At 37.8% G+C, this 19432-nt stretch overlaps 4 protein-coding genes across 6 annotated transcripts; 3 read left to right on the forward strand and 1 right to left on the reverse strand.

The window, feature by feature from the left end:
- Positions 1 to 1248: 1248 nt before the first annotated feature.
- Positions 1249 to 3011, forward strand: LOC121770750 (mitochondrial amidoxime reducing component 2-like). The gene is made up of 8 exons (XM_042167518.1): positions 1249 to 1428; positions 1512 to 1661; positions 1748 to 1924; positions 2029 to 2117; positions 2196 to 2260; positions 2340 to 2442; positions 2528 to 2641; positions 2727 to 3011. The coding sequence occupies exons 1-8, from the start codon at positions 1320 to 1322 to the stop codon at positions 2853 to 2855; spliced, it is 936 nt and encodes a 311-aa protein (XP_042023452.1). The 5' UTR covers positions 1249 to 1319; the 3' UTR covers positions 2856 to 3011.
- Positions 3012 to 3188: 177 nt separating this feature from the next.
- LOC121772146 (cleavage stimulating factor 64-like) lies at positions 3189 to 7349 on the reverse strand. The gene is made up of 10 exons (XM_042169138.1): positions 6948 to 7349; positions 6673 to 6751; positions 6231 to 6405; positions 6108 to 6138; positions 5727 to 5971; positions 5325 to 5402; positions 5061 to 5096; positions 4469 to 4969; positions 3827 to 4072; positions 3189 to 3537 (listed from the first exon to the last, which is right to left on the reverse strand). The coding sequence occupies exons 1-10, from the start codon at positions 6985 to 6987 to the stop codon at positions 3400 to 3402; spliced, it is 1569 nt and encodes a 522-aa protein (XP_042025072.1). The 5' UTR covers positions 6988 to 7349; the 3' UTR covers positions 3189 to 3399.
- A 1567-nt stretch (positions 7350 to 8916) lies between these two features.
- On the forward strand, positions 8917 to 12261 carry LOC121772762 (probable splicing factor 3A subunit 1). Its single transcript, XM_042169976.1, has 3 exons — positions 8917 to 9218; positions 9465 to 11617; positions 11728 to 12261. The coding sequence occupies exons 2-3, from the start codon at positions 9473 to 9475 to the stop codon at positions 11995 to 11997; spliced, it is 2415 nt and encodes an 804-aa protein (XP_042025910.1). The 5' UTR covers positions 8917 to 9218; positions 9465 to 9472; the 3' UTR covers positions 11998 to 12261.
- Positions 12262 to 12814: 553 nt separating this feature from the next.
- LOC121772763 (probable amino-acid acetyltransferase NAGS1, chloroplastic) lies at positions 12815 to 19358 on the forward strand. 3 transcript variants are annotated; one of them, XM_042169978.1, is made up of 10 exons: positions 12815 to 13239; positions 15201 to 15288; positions 15474 to 15679; positions 15771 to 15922; positions 16258 to 16669; positions 17164 to 17261; positions 17681 to 17792; positions 17886 to 18045; positions 18484 to 18556; positions 18914 to 19358. In XM_042169978.1, the coding sequence occupies exons 1-10, from the start codon at positions 12910 to 12912 to the stop codon at positions 19062 to 19064; spliced, it is 1782 nt and encodes a 593-aa protein (XP_042025912.1). In that variant the 5' UTR covers positions 12815 to 12909; the 3' UTR covers positions 19065 to 19358. The 3 variants fall into 3 exon arrangements, with proteins under 3 accessions (XP_042025912.1, XP_042025914.1, XP_042025911.1); XM_042169977.1 differs by lacking the exon at positions 12815 to 13239 and adding an exon at positions 14444 to 14981; XM_042169980.1 differs by lacking the exons at positions 12815 to 13239; positions 18484 to 18556; positions 18914 to 19358 and adding an exon at positions 14436 to 14981 and having other exon boundaries at positions 17881 to 18039.
- The last annotated feature ends 74 nt before the right edge of the window (positions 19359 to 19432 follow it).

Below are 19432 nucleotides of genomic sequence, written 5' to 3' on the forward strand. Positions count from 1 at the left end.
ACCACAAAAACATAAAATTAAAGTGGATATGAAGCATGGGTCAAAATTTCTTTTCATCTCATTGATGTGTATATCCAATACAAGCTCTCATAACGTTACATGAATGGTACAGCTCTAGTGCATCTAGTGTACACAGTACACCTAACAATATTTTACATTGTAAAGTTGGCGGGTAAACAATTCGAATTCCCTCCTAAACTCGTTCGACGAAGGATTTATGGGACTAAAAAGGATGAACCATGAAGCTTAACGGAGCATATGTTGAAAGTTGCATTACTTGTTGTTGCTGATCTGGTGGCAGTAAACTTAGCTGCTCCGGTCCGGAGTCCCTCCCCTCATCCATCCTTACTGTGTCCGCCCCTGGTTGAATGATATTTATGCTTTTCTCAAATATATCAACATCCCCCATCTCTTTCTTTTGAAGATAGAAGTTGTATGATACCCAAGATTCAGTGAGTACTCTGGTGTATGATAGTACCCAAGATTCAGTGAGTACTCTGATGGAGGGGTGCAACGATAGTATTTCATTTTTATGCAGCGGAAAAGATAGTTTATTACAGTTAAAGATACATATATAGCTTGTACATATGTTCTCTAGTAGGAGTATATAATTCCATTAATATGATCTTCAGACTTGAGGATGAACAACTCCATGGAGGGAGACATCATATTTCAAAAATTGGCAGTTTGGCACTTTATGTAAATTGTTGGTTTTCTACTCCATATATTCTTAATAAATACTCTCCGTTTTTTTAAAATAGAAAAAAAAATGATAGAAATACTATTAGTGGAGAAGGAGCCATCTTATTAGAGAGAAATGTTTTTCTTAAAATAGTAAATATATGAAAATAAAAATAGTTTTTATTTTTAAAGGATATCGGAGTATAACTATAGGGATATTTACATAAAAACACTACTCCTATATATTAATATTACCCCTCCATCCCAAAAAATAGTTTTTTTGTTTTATTTTTATTTGTCCAACAAAATTAGTTCTCGTCTATTTTGGGAAACTTTTTCCCAATTGAACACTACTAGTACTAATAATATGTATAGAAATTTATGAGAGAGAAATTTTGAGCTTATGAGTTATACATGAGATGTAAAGATAATTAATAGAGTTTTATATACATACAAAAAAATTAGTAGTAACAAAAAGTCAATATAAGGAAAATAGAAAAAAAAAAAAAAAAAAAAAAGCAGAGGAAACAAGATGGCTTTGGCGGGTAAAAGATTCTTGCTATATTATCCATCAACAGCTCCACACAAATTTCTAGTGTTTTACATTTCAAAGGCAAATTCCGAGGTTGAAGAAGAAGATGGCGGAAGCTGGAAACACAGAAGCGCCTCTGGTGAAGAGCATATTCGTCTACCCCGTCAAATCATGCCAAGGGATTTCCGTTTCACAAGCTACTCTCACTTCAAATGGTATGTGATCGGACGAATCATTACGCCTCATCTAACTCACAGTTGCAGTTAGTTTTAGCGATTTCGCACCTAATTTCACGCAGGATTGCGGTGGGATCGGCTGTGGATGGTTGTGAATTCGAGAGGCAGGATGTACACGCAGAGAGTGGAGCCGAAATTTGCGCTCATACGAGTTGAATTGCCGATTGAAGCGTTTACGCAAGGCTGGGAACCGGATAGGGCTTCCTTTTTGGGTGAATTTCTGCGTTTTTTTTTTTTGAGTTTTTTTGTTACTGGTGATTTTGAAGGTTTCTGGTGGTGAATTGATTTCACTGTGTAGTAATAAAAGCTGAGGGCATGAGCACTCTGAAGATTCCAATGGTTCAGCCTTCTGCAGTGGCTGATGGTGTATCCGTGTGGGCGTGGTCTGGCTCTGCCCTTGATGAAGGAGAGGAGGCTGCGAAATGGTTCTCTCAGTTTCTGGGCAAAACCAGTCGATTAGTTCGTTTTGATGAAGGTATTGTTGGGGGACCAACATTTTAAAGCATTACACTGTGAATTTGTGTGTCAATTGAGATGTAAAAGAGATTTGAGGTGATGATGCTTGTTGTGGAAATGCAGCATCACAAAGCAGGCCTACAATTTCCGATTATGTCAGTGGTCATACCATCAAATTTAACGATTGGTATCCCTTCCTCATGATATCCCAAGTAGGTAGCAAGAAATGCTATTGTTAGTATGTTAAGAAATTTAATGTTTGTTTATGAAGATGAGAGATTCTTTGGCAGGGATCCTTGGATGCACTGAATGCTCGTCTTACAGAGCCTGTATCGATCAACAGATTCAGACCCAAGTATACTACTAATTGACTTGCTCCATTGTTATTACAGTGTTTTCTTTCTTACCAATAGCATATTCTCGTCGTTCATCAGCTTCCTTGTAGATGGATGCGAACCTTTTTCTGAGGATTTGTGGAATGAGATCGAGATCAATGAGTTTGTTTTCATGGGGGGAGAGCTTTGCGTCCGCTGTAAGGTAAAACTGTGGATACAATACAATCAAAGATTCACGAGTCATCGTTGTTCATGTTTTGTCTTCCATGGTGTCATGTTATCCTCAGGTCCCTACTGTTAATCAAGAAACTGCAGAGATGGGAACTGAACCAAACGAGACTCTGATGAAGTTTCGGTCAGACAGAGTACTGGTTCTGAGTAAAGAGAAGCATCAAGGAAAGGTGCGTGGAACGAGATATAGATTCATATACGCATGTATTACTATCAAACTGTTTGGAAAGGTAATGGATATCTTGGTTGTGGCAGATTTACATGGGAAATATGATGGTGTGCAAGAACTACACTCCGGAAACCGGCATGAGCAAGGCCATCAAAGTGGGTGATCCTGTGCATGTTTTGAAGATGGTTTCCTCTTATGATGAGTGTGTCATTTAGAATCTTACATTCAAATCTTAGAAGATGGTATGTTACTATGTTCCAAATATGGTAACATTAGCTTTCTATATTTCTGATTCAGTTTCAACAACTGATTTTGGTATTGTACTGAGATATTTAGTAATCTTCAATAAAATATGAATAAATATTTGTAAATCTGTTGATTAGGTTTCGATAACTAATTTTGGTATTGTACTGGGATTTTGAGTAATCTTCACTAGAATATGAATAACTATCTGTAATTCCGTTAAACTAATCAGATTCAGACAATCACAACAGATTTATTACCAATGGCCAACCACAAAAACATAAAATTAAAGTGGATATGAAGCATAGGTCAAAATTTCTTTTCATCTCATTGATGTGTCCATCCAATACAAGCTCTCACAACGTTACATGAATGGTACAACTCTAGTGCATCTAGTGTGCACCTAACAATATTTTACATTGTAAAATTGGCAGTAAACAATTGGAATTCCCTTCTAAACTCGTTCAGAGAAGGATTAATAAAGCTGATGTAATTTGTGGGGCTAGAAAGGTTGAACTATGTAGCCTGCCGGAGCATCTGTTGAAGTTGCATTACTTGTTGCTGCTGATCTGGTGGCAGCAAACTTAGCTGCTCCGGGGTCAGATTTAGCAGTTGCTGAAGCACGGAAGGATCCAAGTCGGGGGGAAGTTGCATCTGCAAACAGCAAAACTTTAGTCCTCTAAAAAAAATTCATTAAAGATATCATACATGTTATAAGTGCATATTAGATCAAGATCTGATAAAGTCTCTCCATCTTCAAATGAAACATATTTCGAATAAAAACACAATGAAGATGAATTTGAATTTTAATAAACAATAATAAATCCAAAAGTAACAAAAACAAATTCATAAGTTTCACACATTATGTCTACAAGTAAGATAAAATTAACACAATTTGAATAAGGAATGGATTTGAAAGATGCATCATGCAAAAATTAAGTACCTGAGTTTTCCCGGTGTCTGGAATTTCTTCTGTTCTTGGAGGTTGTCGTCCTGGAATTCCTGAAGACTGGAGTGGTGCGGGCATAGGTGAACTTACGTTCACAGCCTGTGAAGGAGTAGCTCTTCCATCATTCAATTTCACCAGTTTTGCTGCTCTATCAGTCTGGCTTGTCTTACTAGGGACATTTAAAGCATGTGCTTTCAAATCCACATCTTCCGTCATCACAGAAGACGTTGAGGTGCTATGCTGTTTCAGCAAACAAGGAAATGCACAATCGTCTTCAAGATTCCAGTATGAGTACACAACTATTTATCACAATTTTTTGAACACTAATAATGAGCGTAATGTATGTGAAAATACTCCAGGGAGTTCCAAGGAAAAATATGTTTTAGAATCTTTGTAATAGTAATAATACTTCTATTTGATCAACTAACCCATGAATAGTAGTTACGTCAAAGGAATTAACTTTAAAGTTACTTTAATCAATGATGTGTGTAATATTGCCTTGACTTGAGCGGGAGATTCTTTGAGGAAAGCATTTTTGACAAACACGAGCAATATGGTATTTTAAAAGGTGGCACTGCCCAAGATGTAAGTTAAATTTTCAACTCCTTTGTTATCAGATTGACCAAAATTCCGTACCTGAAAGCCTGTCGCTGAAAATTGTGGATTTACAAGCACAGAAGAAGCATGGGTGTTAACAGTCTGAGACCTTGGCACAGCATTGTACCCTGAACTCACAGTTGGAACTGAGCCTATATTTTGTGACATGGGATGTTGCATTTGCTGGTTGAAAGAAGAAGTAGGCACAGGAATTTGCTGTACAACTGACAAACCACTCAATGACTGAGGATGCATAGAAGGATGGGAGGAAACTCCAGATAGTGCAAGCAGTTGAGCTTGCTGCAGGACTTGGTTCTGATTTAGTTGCGGATGTTGAATCTGAGTTTGCATAGGAAATTTCTGGAGTGCAGTATATTGGTTTGGTATACCAGCAGATACTCTACTATCTTGTGCAAAAGGCAGCGATCCTAGTTGCATTTTGTTTTGTGGAAGTGGGGGTAGCCCAGAAAGAGTTTGAGAACTTTGCACCAAAGGCTGAACTGGTTGGTTCGAAGCTTGCGGAATATTGGGCGTCTGCAACTGAATAGTTCAAAAAATCAAATATACTAACTTAAACATAAAAGCTTGTAGCAAAACCTAGCAAATGGCAAACTGTGTGAAGTGAACATACCATTTGAGGTGACACTACCCCAAGCATAATCTCAACCTGCATTGAAGTCGAACAAAAAGTTGATCAGCATAAATAATGGCATATAAATAACCAATTGAAGAAGAAGAAAAGCTAATTACTTGGATAAACCTTAGAGATTAATACATGCAATTGACTATGTGCATTAGATGGATGTTTAGTACCAGTAATTAACAAAAATAAAATAAAAGATAAACTGCAAAGAGCTCATAACTATACATAAAACAATCAAGGGCTGATGAGAACCTGGAAAATAGCTTTGGACAAGTTGGGGATGCCGAGCAATAGTTTCCGGGCTTGTTCCTTATTTTGCGTAGCCAGTGCCTGTCAACACCATATGATGGTATAAGATCATAAGCCCCAGAGTGCATCAAAAAATTCCCAGTATTTCTCAAAATTTTTAGCCTGTTGATTTTTCAAAGTTATTTGTCATACTTAGGTCTTGTAACGTGAGTACTTTAAGGAGGCACATATTAAGTCACAATTCACGAAATCACTTCTGTTTAAATCTACGATTTACTCACTTATTAATTATTTATTTATTTTTTTACTTTCTTTGGGGAAAATAAATGGAAAACACTCTTTGGAGTTGGTCCAGTTAAATCCATCCAGTTTTCAAGGCTGACTTGTGTTTGTATAGAGCCTTACCTTAAGTTCAGACAAAACCTCTGTCAGCTGACTCCTCGACATTTTGGCCAAGTGTCGAGTCAGAGGATCACTGCCTAACAAGGACGGGTTCTGTAATCCAATCTGATTTGGCATGCTAGCAGTCTGAGCTGATCCAAGAGCCCCTGCCATAACACTTGCAGCAGCTGTAGCAACTGAATCTCCTACCGGCAGATGAAGACTGGGATGTCCAAGGACTGCTTGACCCCCAAATTGTTTTGGAGCATCTGCATTGCAGTCAATGTGGGGATACACTTAATACTAGAGAAATGAAACTGAAATCTTAGCCAAAAAAAGTGACTTCCTAACTCCCCATCTTCATATAAAAATAATGAAATAGTACAAATTAAATATTTTAGTTACCAATCGAGCCAACACCAGGACCACCACGCCCCTGCAAGAAAGAGCAACCGCTAAGAAGTTTAAGAGGGAACGGCATGTTCTGTCTATTTACTCATACAAAGAGATAAATGCATAACTGTTTACCTGTTCCCGGTTCTTGTCAGCATTCTTGTCATTCTCAGCAAAGTCAACTCTTAGCTGGCGACCATTTATCTCATAACCCTGAAGATTCCGACGAGCACTCAAAGCTGTCTCTTCGTCCTTGTATTCACAGAAACCATAACCCTTTGGTTTTCCAGTTTCTCTATCAGTGACTAATCTGAGATGGCGAACAACACGACCAGAAAAGTAACACTCAGTGTAATGGAAGATACAATCAAATATATGTGGGACTCGGTACAGACTATAGATAGAAGCTTTCACATATCCATATCTGAAGAAATTTGCAAGGCCATTCATGACCTATTTCCAACTATACATCATTATAGGTAAAATTCAGATGTAATGATTCAGAAAAACGCAAATCCCTCTCTACGCCACAAAACCATCAGTCAATCTAGATAACCTAAATTCGAAACAAACTCACCTGAAGGAAACAACCGGGCCAACCTCCTCGCATATCTGAATGAGTTGCTCTTCAGTAGCATCATACGGTATATTCCCAACTGCATACAAACACCACACTTCAATTAGCTAAAAGTCTAACTCCCATCACTAATTAATTACCAAACAAAATTACAACCCGAGCGCAGTTTAAAAGCAAATTTCCCAATCAATAAACCAAATCTCGACCACAAAACAAAGCACTTTCGACGCGAGCATAAATTATTAAAAAAGAGAGGGAGGGAGAGAAACACTAACCGAAAACGCAGCGATGCTGAGACTGTGCATTGGCGGCCATGAAAAAAAATTGGTCCTAAAACAAACTGAGCCTGCAGCTGCGATTGGGATTTGGCATCAGCTTCTTCGCCTTTATCTATTACTCCACCAATCACGTAGCTAATTCTAGGAATCACGCCTAATTTTTACCCAACCCAACCTTGAAATGAGTATATTTCTACTGCTGCGATTGTATTCGAGTCGATATACTGGCAATTAAACGCTGGCAACGAATTTCAATTGAAATGAGAGATTGAGAGTTTGAGATGGGATGAAATCTTGATTCGAACAACAATTTTTATTTATTTACAAACAGGAATTTGGAGGAGGGGGTGGGATTTATAGAGAGATCGAAAGGGTGCTTTTGTTGGCGCCCTTCATAGATTTCCTACTCCTTTGGATTCACCTATTAATATGCAGATTAATTATATTAGGGGAGAATTAGTAAGAAAAAATATTGGGCTTCGTCTTTTTATTAAGTTGGGCTTCCCATATATACTGGGCTTTCTAGTTTGTAAATTTATTTGGGCTATTTAATAGAATATATTTCATAAATCATATTTTATTCTTTCGGTCTCTATATACTACTAATAAATAAAGTTATAAACATATAAAAAAAATTCAAACTACAAAATTAGATATTATATTGCAGGGAAGGAGTATATAATAATTTAAAGCAATAGAATGCAATAATGCAATTACACTAGAGGCTTTAAGGGAGAAACTTTAAATTGCAAGAATTCATAATATTCATCAATTTATAACACTAGTAATAATTTATTGATATATAAGTTGACCGGAGAACATAGAGTTTAGCATACTATATCAATTACTATTTCTTTTAAAATTTGTTTATCATAGACTATAAAATTGCCATTAAAATTATTAATTTCCTTTCAATTTTGATTTGTCACGTGATTTTCGAATTTTAATAGTAACTTTTAATTTTTCTTATTTTTCTAACAATGAAAAATTCTAGTTAAATCGAAGCTAACGTGATTCTTCCATATACGAATATTATTAGAGTGGATAACTAATGAGAATGACTCGTAAATATATTTAAACGATATTGTTAACTAACATAAGAATTAAGAACGCAATATTGTTTCATTTAGAGTTGCCACATATATGAATGCCGGTTCAGAGGTTCGGCCCGAGTGTGCCCTGCGCGGCTGTGCCACATTCGCACGAAATTCGAGTGTCGGGTCCGGGTGCACGAGTGTGCCAAACGCACGGGCATGAAAAATTGTGAATAAGGATGTCAATCGGGCTGGCCCGTCGGGTTTTGGTCCGGTCCTACACGGGTTGCGGGCTAACCGGGGTTGTGGTTTCTTCGGGTTATAAAAGTTCAACCCTAACCCTAAAAGCTCGGGTTTCGGGCTAGCCGTCAGATTTCTGTCAATAAGATTAAGATGCGATCAATCTAATAAATCATGATGAAAATTAGTTATATTTATAAAATTTAAAATATTTAATTATGATAAATTTGAAATATATGTTTAAACACAATCATAAACATATCAAATACTAATATTTGAGATATTTCGTGAAATTTTAATGCATGTTTTAGAAATTTAAATATTTTTTAGTGAGTTTAATTCATCTAACAATTATAATAATATTAATATTATAATTTGTATATTTAATATAAAATTGAAAGTTACTTTTTAAAGTTATCTATATCATAAAAATAGTCAATGAAGTGTCGAATTAGGAGTAAAAAAATAGAATAATAGAAATTTTATCGGATTTTCTAGCTAGCCCATCGGGTTTTCGGGTCTGGCCTTAATAGGTTGCGGGCTAATCGGGTGTGGGCTTATCGAGTTTTACTTTTATCGGGCTAGAAATTTTCGGCTATAACCCTGTAAATTTAGCGGACTATTCGGATTGCGGGCTATATTAGAGAACCTAAAGTCCGTGCCATTTAAGTTTTTTAAAGTAATTAGAGAAACTAGTAAAATAAAATTGGTTACTAGCGACGATTTTGCCCAATTTTCTTTCTGCGGCGGCGCCGGTCGGCTGTTTTTGAGTTTCTTCCGCCGTTAATCCTCTCCCTCTCATACCCCAAAACCTAATTGCATAATCGCTCTGCCTCACCGCCACCACTTCTCCTTCTCTCTCCTCTGATTTGGAATACCTAGATTATCCCCTTCGCAGATCTCATTTTCCTTTTTTTATCTATAGCTGTAGAGTGTAAACACAACCCGTGGGTTCAGCTGCCCATCTGTGCCAGTTCTGCTAACTATTCACCAGGTGATTTATTATTTCCCTCAAATTTTGATGTCTACAGATTTCTGTATGTTGATTATATGAATGACTGGAGCTGTTCTACTTTACTTGCGCATTTTTTTTGGTTTAGCTGCTTTCAATCATGAAGAGTGTGTATAGAGTTATTGAATTTCTCCTTTCCTGACAACTTATCTAGGGCTTATCGATTTCATGAATTTCTGTTCGTATGTTGCTATGGCGCTAGGGTTTGATATTGATTATCGTTTGTAGATTAGAAAATGCTGGGTTCGTTGCCTATATTGCCCCTACCGGCACCCCCCGAGGACGGAAATCTCGGCCCATTACCGGCTTCTCAGGTAACTGAGGATTCTGATGATGAGAAAAATTTGGAGAATGAAGACCAGAAGATGGCCGTTGATAAACCCAGCTCAGCTCCACCATCAGTAGCAACACACACGAGGTCGATAGGAGTTATACACCCACCTATAGACATTAGAACTATCGTGGACAAAACTGCTCAGTTTGTGGCAAAAAATGGACCAGAGTTTGAGAAAAGAATTATCGCAAACAATGAAGGGAATGCGAAATTCAACTTTTTACGAGCCTCTGATCCTTACCATGCTTATTATCAGCACCGCCTAGCTGAATCTCGAGCACAGAATCAGGCATCTGCTACACAGCCTCCTCAGTCGGAGCCTGCTCCTGAATCAGTTAGTAGTACTCCAGCGGCTGATGCAAATGATGCCTCAGCCAAGCCTGACCCTGCGGCTCAATTCCGAACTGTACGTAAGGTTCTTGATCCACCGGAGGCAGAGCAGTATACTGTTCGGCTCCCTGAAGGTATTACAGGGGAGGAATTGGATATAATCAAGCTCACTGCTCAGTTTGTGGCAAGAAATGGGAAGTCTTTTTTGACTGGTTTGACTAGCAGAGAGAGCACCAATCCTCAGTTTCATTTCCTAAGGCCAACACATAGTATGTTTATGTTCTTTACATCTCTTGCTGATGCTTATTCAAAAGTATTGATGCCTCCCAAAGGGCTGTCTGATAAGCTAAAAAATAGCGTCCTTGATATGACTACTGTCCTGGAACGCTGCTTAAATCGCCTTGAATGGGAACGATCGCAAGAGCAGGCTAGGCAAAAAGCTGAAGATGAGATAGAGCAGGAGCGGCTGCAGATGGCAATGATTGATTGGCACGATTTTGTAGTGGTTGAGTCAATAGACTTTGTTGATGACGAGGATGAGGACTTACCTCCTCCAATGACGCTTGAGGAAGTGATAAGAAGAAGCAAGATGTCAGCTATGGAGGAAGAAGATTTCGTTGAGCCTAGCAAGGAGGTAGAAATGGAAATGGATGAAGAAGAGGTCCAACTGGTTGAGGAGGGCATGAGGGTGGCAAGTCTGGAGGAGAATGGCGATGCCAAGAGTAATGAGGGCAAGGTATATTTAGAAGAGAACGAACCGCCCATGAGAATTGTGAAAAATTGGAAGAGGCCTGAAGATAGAATACCAGCTGAAAGAGATCCTACTAAATATGTTGTCTCTCCAATAACTGGCGAGCTTATCCCTATAAGTGAAATGTCCGAACACATGAGAATTTCTCTTATTGATCCCAAGTTTAAGGAACAGAAGGATAGGATGTTTGCTAAGATAAGAGAGACCACCCTTGCGCCAGACGATGAAATATCCAGGAATATTGTAGGACTTGCAAGAACACGGCCTGATATTTTTGGTACAACAGAAGAAGAAGTTTCTAATGCTGTGAAGGCTGAAATTGAAAAGAAGGATGAACAACCAAAACAGGTCATATGGGATGGTCACACTGGAAGCATTGGCCGAACGGCCAGCCAGGCCATGTCACAGAATACTAGTATTGATGACATGAGTGATGGTTCAAACAATGAGGGCTGGAGCCTTTCAGGTCCAGCACCTCCTCCTCCTAGGCCCGGTATGCCATCAATTAGGCCACTACCTCCGCCTCCTGGTCTTGCCTTAAATATTCCCAGGCCTCCAACAATGGTTCAATATCCAAACCCAACTGGCATTGGTGGTGTTGCACCACCACCACCTGGGCCCCCTGTTGTCAATGTAATTCCTTCTATTCGCCCTCCACCTCCTTCAATGCCTATGATGCACGGACAAAATCTTATGGGCAACCTCCCTCCAATGCCGCCATCTATGCCCATGAATTCTAATATCCATGTTCCACCACCACCTGGATCGCAGTTTACACCTTTGGGAGGTCATAGGTTCCAACCAGGCATGCCTATGGCTCCTCCACCACCTATGCCCCTTGGCATGCCTCCACCACCACCACCTGAAGAGGCCCCCCCTCCCCTTCCTGAAGAACCAGAGCCCAAGAGGCAAAGGCTTGATGACTCTTTTCTCATTCCGGAAGAACAGTTCCTGGCAAAACACCCGGTATATAGCTTCCCCCAGTCTTTTGTTCCCTTTTTTATATACAATTTGAATTCATGTTGATACTTTTCGGGTTGTTTCTAATTTTTTGTTTAATGTGTATGTAATTCCAGGGTACGGCTCGTATTAGTATATCAGTGCCTAATACTGATGAAGGAAACCTGAAAGGACAAGTGTTGGAGATTGCTGTGCAATCCTTGACCGAAACAGTTGCAAGCTTGAAAGAAAAAATTGCTGGCGAGATCCAGCTTCCTTCAAACAAACAGAAGCTGAGTGGGAAGGCGGGGTTTCTCAAGGACAATTTGTCTCTTGCTTATTACAATGTTGGACCTGGAGAGGCACTATCACTTTCTCTTAGAGAACGTGGTGGTAGGAAGAGATGAGCTACATCACGCTGTAGGTCTTGTGAGATTTTCATGTTGAAGCTTCCGGCATTGGCATAATGGTCTTTTTATGAAGTTCTGAGACATTTCTGTTTTGTCTTTGTTGATTTTTAGGGATCTTGATGGCTTTCTACTTGTTATATCTTCGAAACTTTAAGATAGTGGTATGGTATCTATGAAATATCTGGCATACTGATAAGTGATAACTGTTAATTGGGCCAACAGAAATGTTTGTCTGCCAACATTGTTGGTTTGATTTGCATACTCTTTATGTGGCTGATCTGTTTCTGTTATTGTGTGTTAAGCCTCCGGTTGCACTCCTGGTATTATCAATGGTGAGTCGCTGCGGCTCTTTGAAGTGCCTTTGTTCTGCTGCATCTTTTTCCTGACATCTTTCTTCTTATGTGGAGTTTTCATCTTTCTGAAAATGAAAATTGCATTATTTTACTTTTTTTGTCACATCAAATTCGACCAATTTTTCATCGTATAGGGTGTTGATTTAGGGGTAAAACATCCCATATTGCCTATCCTTTGTAGTCCAACGGGCCAATAAATTTATCAAGTGGATAGCCAGATATTTGGGGCAGTATACAAAATACCTTTCGTGAGATAAGTGAATACTTATTTCTATTTATATAAACTTCTCATTTCTTTCTCATATTTTACCACCATTAAAATTCGTACAGTTTAAATGAGATTATTTTTCATAATTTTTTTTATATTTAACCTTAATCTCCTAGTTGCATCTAGTGGGCCAGCACTCAGCAGTGATTGTGGTGTGTGTGACCTGTGTCGGTATGTATATTAAAGTTGGATGTTATTAGTGGGGACTCGTCGCGTCAGACTGTATTTCAAAATTTTGGCATATGAAATAATTACGTGCCACATTGTATAATCTATATACGATTTGCAATGTTCACAACACCACCACCTCCACCGCTTGTCCCCGCTCTTCAGCTGCAAATAACCATGGCAAAGTCGACAACGGCCGCGTTATCTCTGCTTCTTCCGCCGCCGCGGCGCTCCAGAATCAGACCGCCGCCCGATCGCATAGGCAGAGTCGGGTTTTCTCGTATGACAACGGCGGTGAGGTGCTGCTGCATTGAATTTGGTCACGGCCGTGGAGTGGCGGAGGCGATGAGGGAGGCGCAACCGTATTTTGTGGCGCATCGAGGTAGTACTTTCGTGGTGGTGCTCGCCGCTCAAATTGTTGATGGCCCCCACCTGCCGTCTATTCTTCGGGTGCGTTTGTCGTTTCCCATCCCTTTTTATTTTGCATGTGCTTAATTAATTGATTTAAAACTTTTACTTATTTAATTATAAATTGTCCTTTTTAATGCTCTGTCCCCAGGAAAATATCAAAATTAGTGCTATATTTTTATTTTTAAAAAATTCACCCCATCAAAATTACTAGTAATATTATACTCCTAATGTGAAATAGTACTTCAACTATATTGATAATCATTAAAATTGGTGCTATGTTTTTATTTTTGAAAAATATTGACCACATTAAATTACTAGTAATATTATGGAGTACTACTAATATGGAGTACTATTTTTCTGTTTCTTCACATATATTATTATCGTTTATTTGAATTATTTTAAGGGGGTGTTAAACTCTAATGTTTCTTTTTCATACACGTTTCTGTATTTTTGTAGTAGTATGGGACCCACAAATATTCTGCTGGTATAGTGGTATGTGTGCGGGAGTGTAAAAATTAAATATCTAAATAAAATTCCTTACTCACATGTGAATATGAAAGAATATCAGTTTTCTGGGTTTATATAATAATAATATAATTATTATTTGTTAATAGTAGCTTTGCAGTTGGGTAAGCAAATGATTTAATAATTAGCATGCCGTCACGAAGACACGAATTATATCGTACAAGAACAAGCTAGCTAATGTAACTAAATTCAGGTATTGATGTTGAGATCAATAAATTAATAATTCACACAATAATAACGTGTTAATTTCTACAGAAAACATATTTGATAGAAAACATAAAGTCGAACGTCGAACTTGAATTCGCGACATTCCTGGTGAATTAAAATGGATGATTATGTTAGAGAATTTTTTTTAGTTTCTTGTTAGCCCCGTTAACAAGAATGTGACTATTTATTCGATTTAATGTAATTTAATTAGAAACCATACTCCTTACTTCGAAACTATTCCCTCGATAAAAGATAAAATATTTTGATTCAGCTCGAATTTTAATGGACGGTAAGATTATTAAATAAATGTATGATAAAAATTAACAGAATTTATTTTATTTTATTTAATTTTATTTTATTTTATTTTATTTTATTTTATTTGAGTTAAATGAGTTACTAAAATCAATGTGTCTTTGACGGAACGGAACAGACGGGTAGTATTTAACTTTCTTATAAATTAATTTCCTGTAAACAATTAGTGAAATAGTACGTTTTAGGACATAAATAAATAAAATTACTCAAAATACCCCAAATTTATGGATTGAAATTCCAAACTAAAATTCGGGATTATATAGAGCAACCGCAACACAGTACATAGAATCTGAGTTACAAAACCTCATTGGATGAAATGGGGTTTTGTTGATTCTTCACCCTAATCGTATCACCGGCGGCTCTCCAATCCAATCCAATCCAATCCAATGGCCGCTCTATCTCCGAGCAACGCCACTCCAATTCAGAGCTACCAATGTCGTCGTCAATCAATTTTGTTTTCCCACTCATCTGCAAGGCCGATAACTAATTTTGGAGGGATCGAATCCTTAAGATCTTCGTATTTTGGGGCTAAATTTGTTCGCGGAAAGAAAATCAATGTATGTGGGGAAACAGAGGCTTCGGAGATTTACGACGACGGGAATGCTGTCAAAGACGAGCTGTTCGTGCGGTTCTTTCGTGAGGCGTGGCCTTACTTTCGGGCCCACAGAGGAAGTACTTTTGTCGTAGTGATATCTTCTGACATTGTCGCTAGTCCTCACTTGGATCATATTTTAATGGCACGTTTTGTCCTTTGTTTTGTTTGTTTTTTAGTTTTAATTTCGTTATCAGCTGAGCTGCATTTCTTGTTGCGTTTGTCAACTGATGGATGAGTTTAAGATTGAAAGTTGGATTCTTTGTATGTCATCACTTTATTCAGTCAAGACTCAATCCATGTCTTTCTGTTTAGCAAAATTAGTTGTTGAAATATGTGTCTGCTTAATGAAATTTTCGTGTAGGATATTTCTCTGCTTCATGGGCTCGGAATCAAATTTGTTCTTGTTCCAGGAAGTCACATCCAGATCGACAGACTTCTGGCGGAAAGAGGTCTGAAACCAATCTAATGTCTTGCTGTAGTTTGCTGCATGGCTGACCTTTCATCTATCAAAATAAGTGCTACTTTTAGGTTTCTGCTCATTGTTTTAACTGTTAGGGCTGAATCTTGACGATATGCCAGCTTTTGTCGTTATGGTAACTTGTTAAATAAAATGTTTTTTTTTGTGTTTCCACAGGATCTGAACCAAAGTATGTCGGTAGCTTCAGAATTACTGACTCTGACTCGCTTAGTGCTGCACTGGATGCAGCAGGGAGGATTCGTATCATGATCGAGGCAAAACTTTCCCCTGGACCTTCCTTAAGTGGTATCTATCGCCATGGAGATAATGATCGTTGGTATGATGGGGTCAGTGTTGCCAGTGGCAATTTTCTGGCTGCTAAGGTAAGACTACTGTGTCTCACTGGAGGATTTTCTATTATATGCAATGTAATATCAGTTACTCCATTTTATTCATCGCTTACTTATTCTACAGAGAAAAGGAGTAGTTGATGGAATCGATTATGGAGCTACAGGAGAAGTTAAGAAAATTGATGTTTCTCGCATTCGTGAGAGGCTCAATCAAGACTCTATAGTTCTTCTAAGCAACCTTGGTTATTCAAGTTCCGGTGAAGTGATAAATTGCAAGTATGCTTAATTGCTTTTATAGGTATTTTTGTTGCCATATGCACAGGATAAATGTATGACTTAATTAACTAATTCTTGAACTATCATTGATAGTTCTAGACTGATGAGATAATAGTATGAATGCAATATGCGAAAGCATAGTTGAGTTATCAAGATACATTTTTACAAAAATTATGCTTTTACTTAGTTTTTTGATTGCATAAAACTTTTTTTTGGAACATGCTCTTTATTATGCATGTTGATTGTGATTTAAACCGTTAATTTCGGTTTGTTATTATTTAAAGTCACCTTTATTTTGAAGTTCTGAACACCATTTTGTCTTCTGTATATTGTAGCACATATGAGGTTGCAACAGCATGTGCTCTGGCTCTTGGAGCTGAGAAACTCATCTGCATCATAGATGGACCAATTCTAGATGAACATGGGAGGCTTATTCATTTTTTAACTCTTCAAGAAGCAGATTTGTTAATTCGTAGGCGAGCTAAGCAGAGTGAGACTGCTGCAAATTATGTAAAAGCTGTTGATCAAGATGATCTAGTCTGTGCAGCCTACAATGATGCAAGTGATACAGTACCTTCTCTGAATGGGAAGGCATTTGGTCGAGCCAAATTTCAAAATGGCGTTGGATTTGACAATGGGGATGGACTTTGGTCTGGTGAGCAAGGTTTTGCAGTTGGAAGCCAAGAAAGACTGAGTGGGCTAAATGGTTACCTTTCTGAATTAGCTGCTGCAGCTTTTGTCTGCAGAGTAAGTTTCCACTGTTGGGTCATCAAACTCCTAATCAGCAAACGTTCAAGAATTTTGCTAATGAAGTGTTATCTTGTTTATTACTGTTCTTACGGGTTACCAATTTTTGTTTCCAATCCACCTTTTTTTGCTCGAATATGTTCCATGAAGATTAAAAACTTGAAATACTGTTACATCCTTCTCTGCTTACAGGATGGATTGATTTTCACTTTACCATTCTCAGACAAAGGTTTTCTGTTAAATTATTTAATGGCTATTATAGTTCTTACTTGTACAACATTGTTTGATAATTCTTTGTGCTGCTTTTGGAGTTCTAAGATCATTTTCATTTGAATAATAGATATTGATATAGTATCAGTCTCATGGTGTCCTTCCCTTTCTTAAAATAAAGCCCCAAAAAGCACCATGTTTCACCATTCCTTCATTTTCCCCATCTGGAAATAAGAAAAGCATGAAAGCTTTCTCATTACATATGTGATGTTGTTTGTCATCAGGGTGGTGTTCAGAGGGTCCATTTATTGGATGGCACAATTGGTGGAGTGTTATTGAAGGAATTGTTTCAGAGAGACGGAGTGGGTACTATGGTAGCTAGGTATGTCCCTCTTTAACAGATACTTTCTCAAACTATTTTCAAGAATATTGTATATCTCTTGAATGTCAGTTTAATCTCAGCTTAGCATTTAAAAATGCCTGGAATATACTATGTTGTCAACTCCTTGTGCCTTTTTATTCAGCTCCAAAACTGCAAACTAACTTAGGAAGTAAAGCCCTGCTTGTTGCAAATATTTCTTTTTCTGGTTAATACCAATATTAATGATTTAGCCTCCTTGTTCACCATGGAGTTTCTTTCCCTGCTTACAAAGTTTCGATTACTATTTCTTACCATCTGTGTATGCGTACTTGCGTAGTGTTATCTGAGTCTTCTGTCTTCAGATTGGTAACTCCGACGGGCAGAAATTAAATTTGAGGAGATTATTTGGTTATTTGATTATTTCTTCCATTTCCTTCCAGTGATCTTTATGAAGGCATGCGGATGGCTACTGTCGCAGATCTCCATGGAATTAAACAACTTTTGCTGCCTTTAGAGGAATCAGGCACTTTGATAAAGAGGACTGAAGAAGAGGTTTGTACATGTGATCTAGCATATTATTTGACATTGCAGGTATTTATTTCACGCATTATGTGTGTGAGTTTGATCATAATTCCCACAGTGCAGCTACTTAGAGCACTGGATTCATTCATAGTTGTAGAAAGAGAAGGTCAAATAATTGCTTGTGGAGCTCTCTTCCCCTTCTTTGAAGAGAAGCGTGGAGAGGTAGCTGCTATTGCTGTTTCTCCCGAATGCCGTGGGCAAGGACTGGGAGACAAATTACTTGGTATGGTATCTGTGAGTCTCTTCTATTGTATTTTACCATTCTTGTTGAATATGAAAGTGCATAAATCCATGTCAAGTTGCATGGATATCTTTCCAATGGCATCTAATATGGTTCCAGTCTGTAGCAGCATGTTGATGGTTTAGTCTTGTTAGCAGTTAGAAACATAAATGTTGCATTCCTTATATGAACACTCTCCTGTGCATCTTATTTTAATGACATGGTGTCATCCATCGACCTTTCATCTGTACCACACTCATCTTCACTGTGAAAGAAACATCTAGAAGTACCTTCATGCCCATTGCCCTCAGTCCTCACTTGGTACTAGAATATTGCATGAAAATAACTAATTATCCATTATCTTGTCACACATATTGTCCATGTTTTTCGTGTACAGTTAAACCTCTCATTTATGACAATTCATTTCCTGAACGTGATTAGATTACATTGAGAAGAAGGCATCATCACTTGGACTAAGAATGCTTTTTCTACTGACAACTCGCACAGCAGATTGGTATGCACTTCTTATTCTAGCATTATAATATTTGCTTGGTGGCAAGAAAACTTTAAGTTATTCAGTTTTTCTGTTTATTTCTAATTTTACCTTCTTTAATTTTATTCCTCAGACTTGGATTTCTAAATCTGAATCCACTATTCAGTCACTTGCACTATGAAATACTTGCTGGCTCTAGAAATAGGGAAATCTTGAATTCTTGATGAGTAGAGAGAGCTTTTTCCCAGTTACTTTTTTTTTTCTTCCTATTTTTCCTTTCTCTGTTGGTATGAAGGCTCAAACCCACGTCATCTTTCCCATTTGGTTTAGAATCAAAGTTGTTGAGTAGTCTTGTAATGTTTGTTGCTGATTTGGCAGGTTTGTAAGGCGAGGCTTTTGCGAATGCTCAATTGAGTGCATACCAGAGGAGAGGAGGAGAAGGATCAACGAGCTGCGCAGATCCAAGTATTACATGAAGAAACTTATACCTGATAGAAGCGGTATCCGTCTCAATGGCGCCTTTGCATGACAAAAAGCAATATCACCAGCAGCAGTTGCATTCCATATCATATGTTATGTACATCCATAGATGCCAATGGGGTCAACATCTTCTATAATTATAGTCATAATATTATCGATTTGGATGGATTTACCTATTGCATATATTGTTATGCATGTAAATTGTAACGGGATTAAGATCCCCTACTTTGCACTTAACACACACAAAAAAAATATAAATATACAAGTGTTGTACAATAACTATGTCCTCCCACATCCATTTTCAACTGTTACTATTTTTCCAATTTAGTTGGCTTTTATTTCATTTTTATTTTGAGGTCATATATTAATTGAGTGTACAATTATTATGTTGTTTCTGGATCGTAAACGAGCATTTGT

Source organism: Salvia splendens, chromosome 16 (genome assembly GCF_004379255.2).
Source record: "Salvia splendens isolate huo1 chromosome 16, SspV2, whole genome shotgun sequence".
Taxonomy (NCBI): domain Eukaryota; kingdom Viridiplantae; phylum Streptophyta; class Magnoliopsida; order Lamiales; family Lamiaceae; genus Salvia; species Salvia splendens.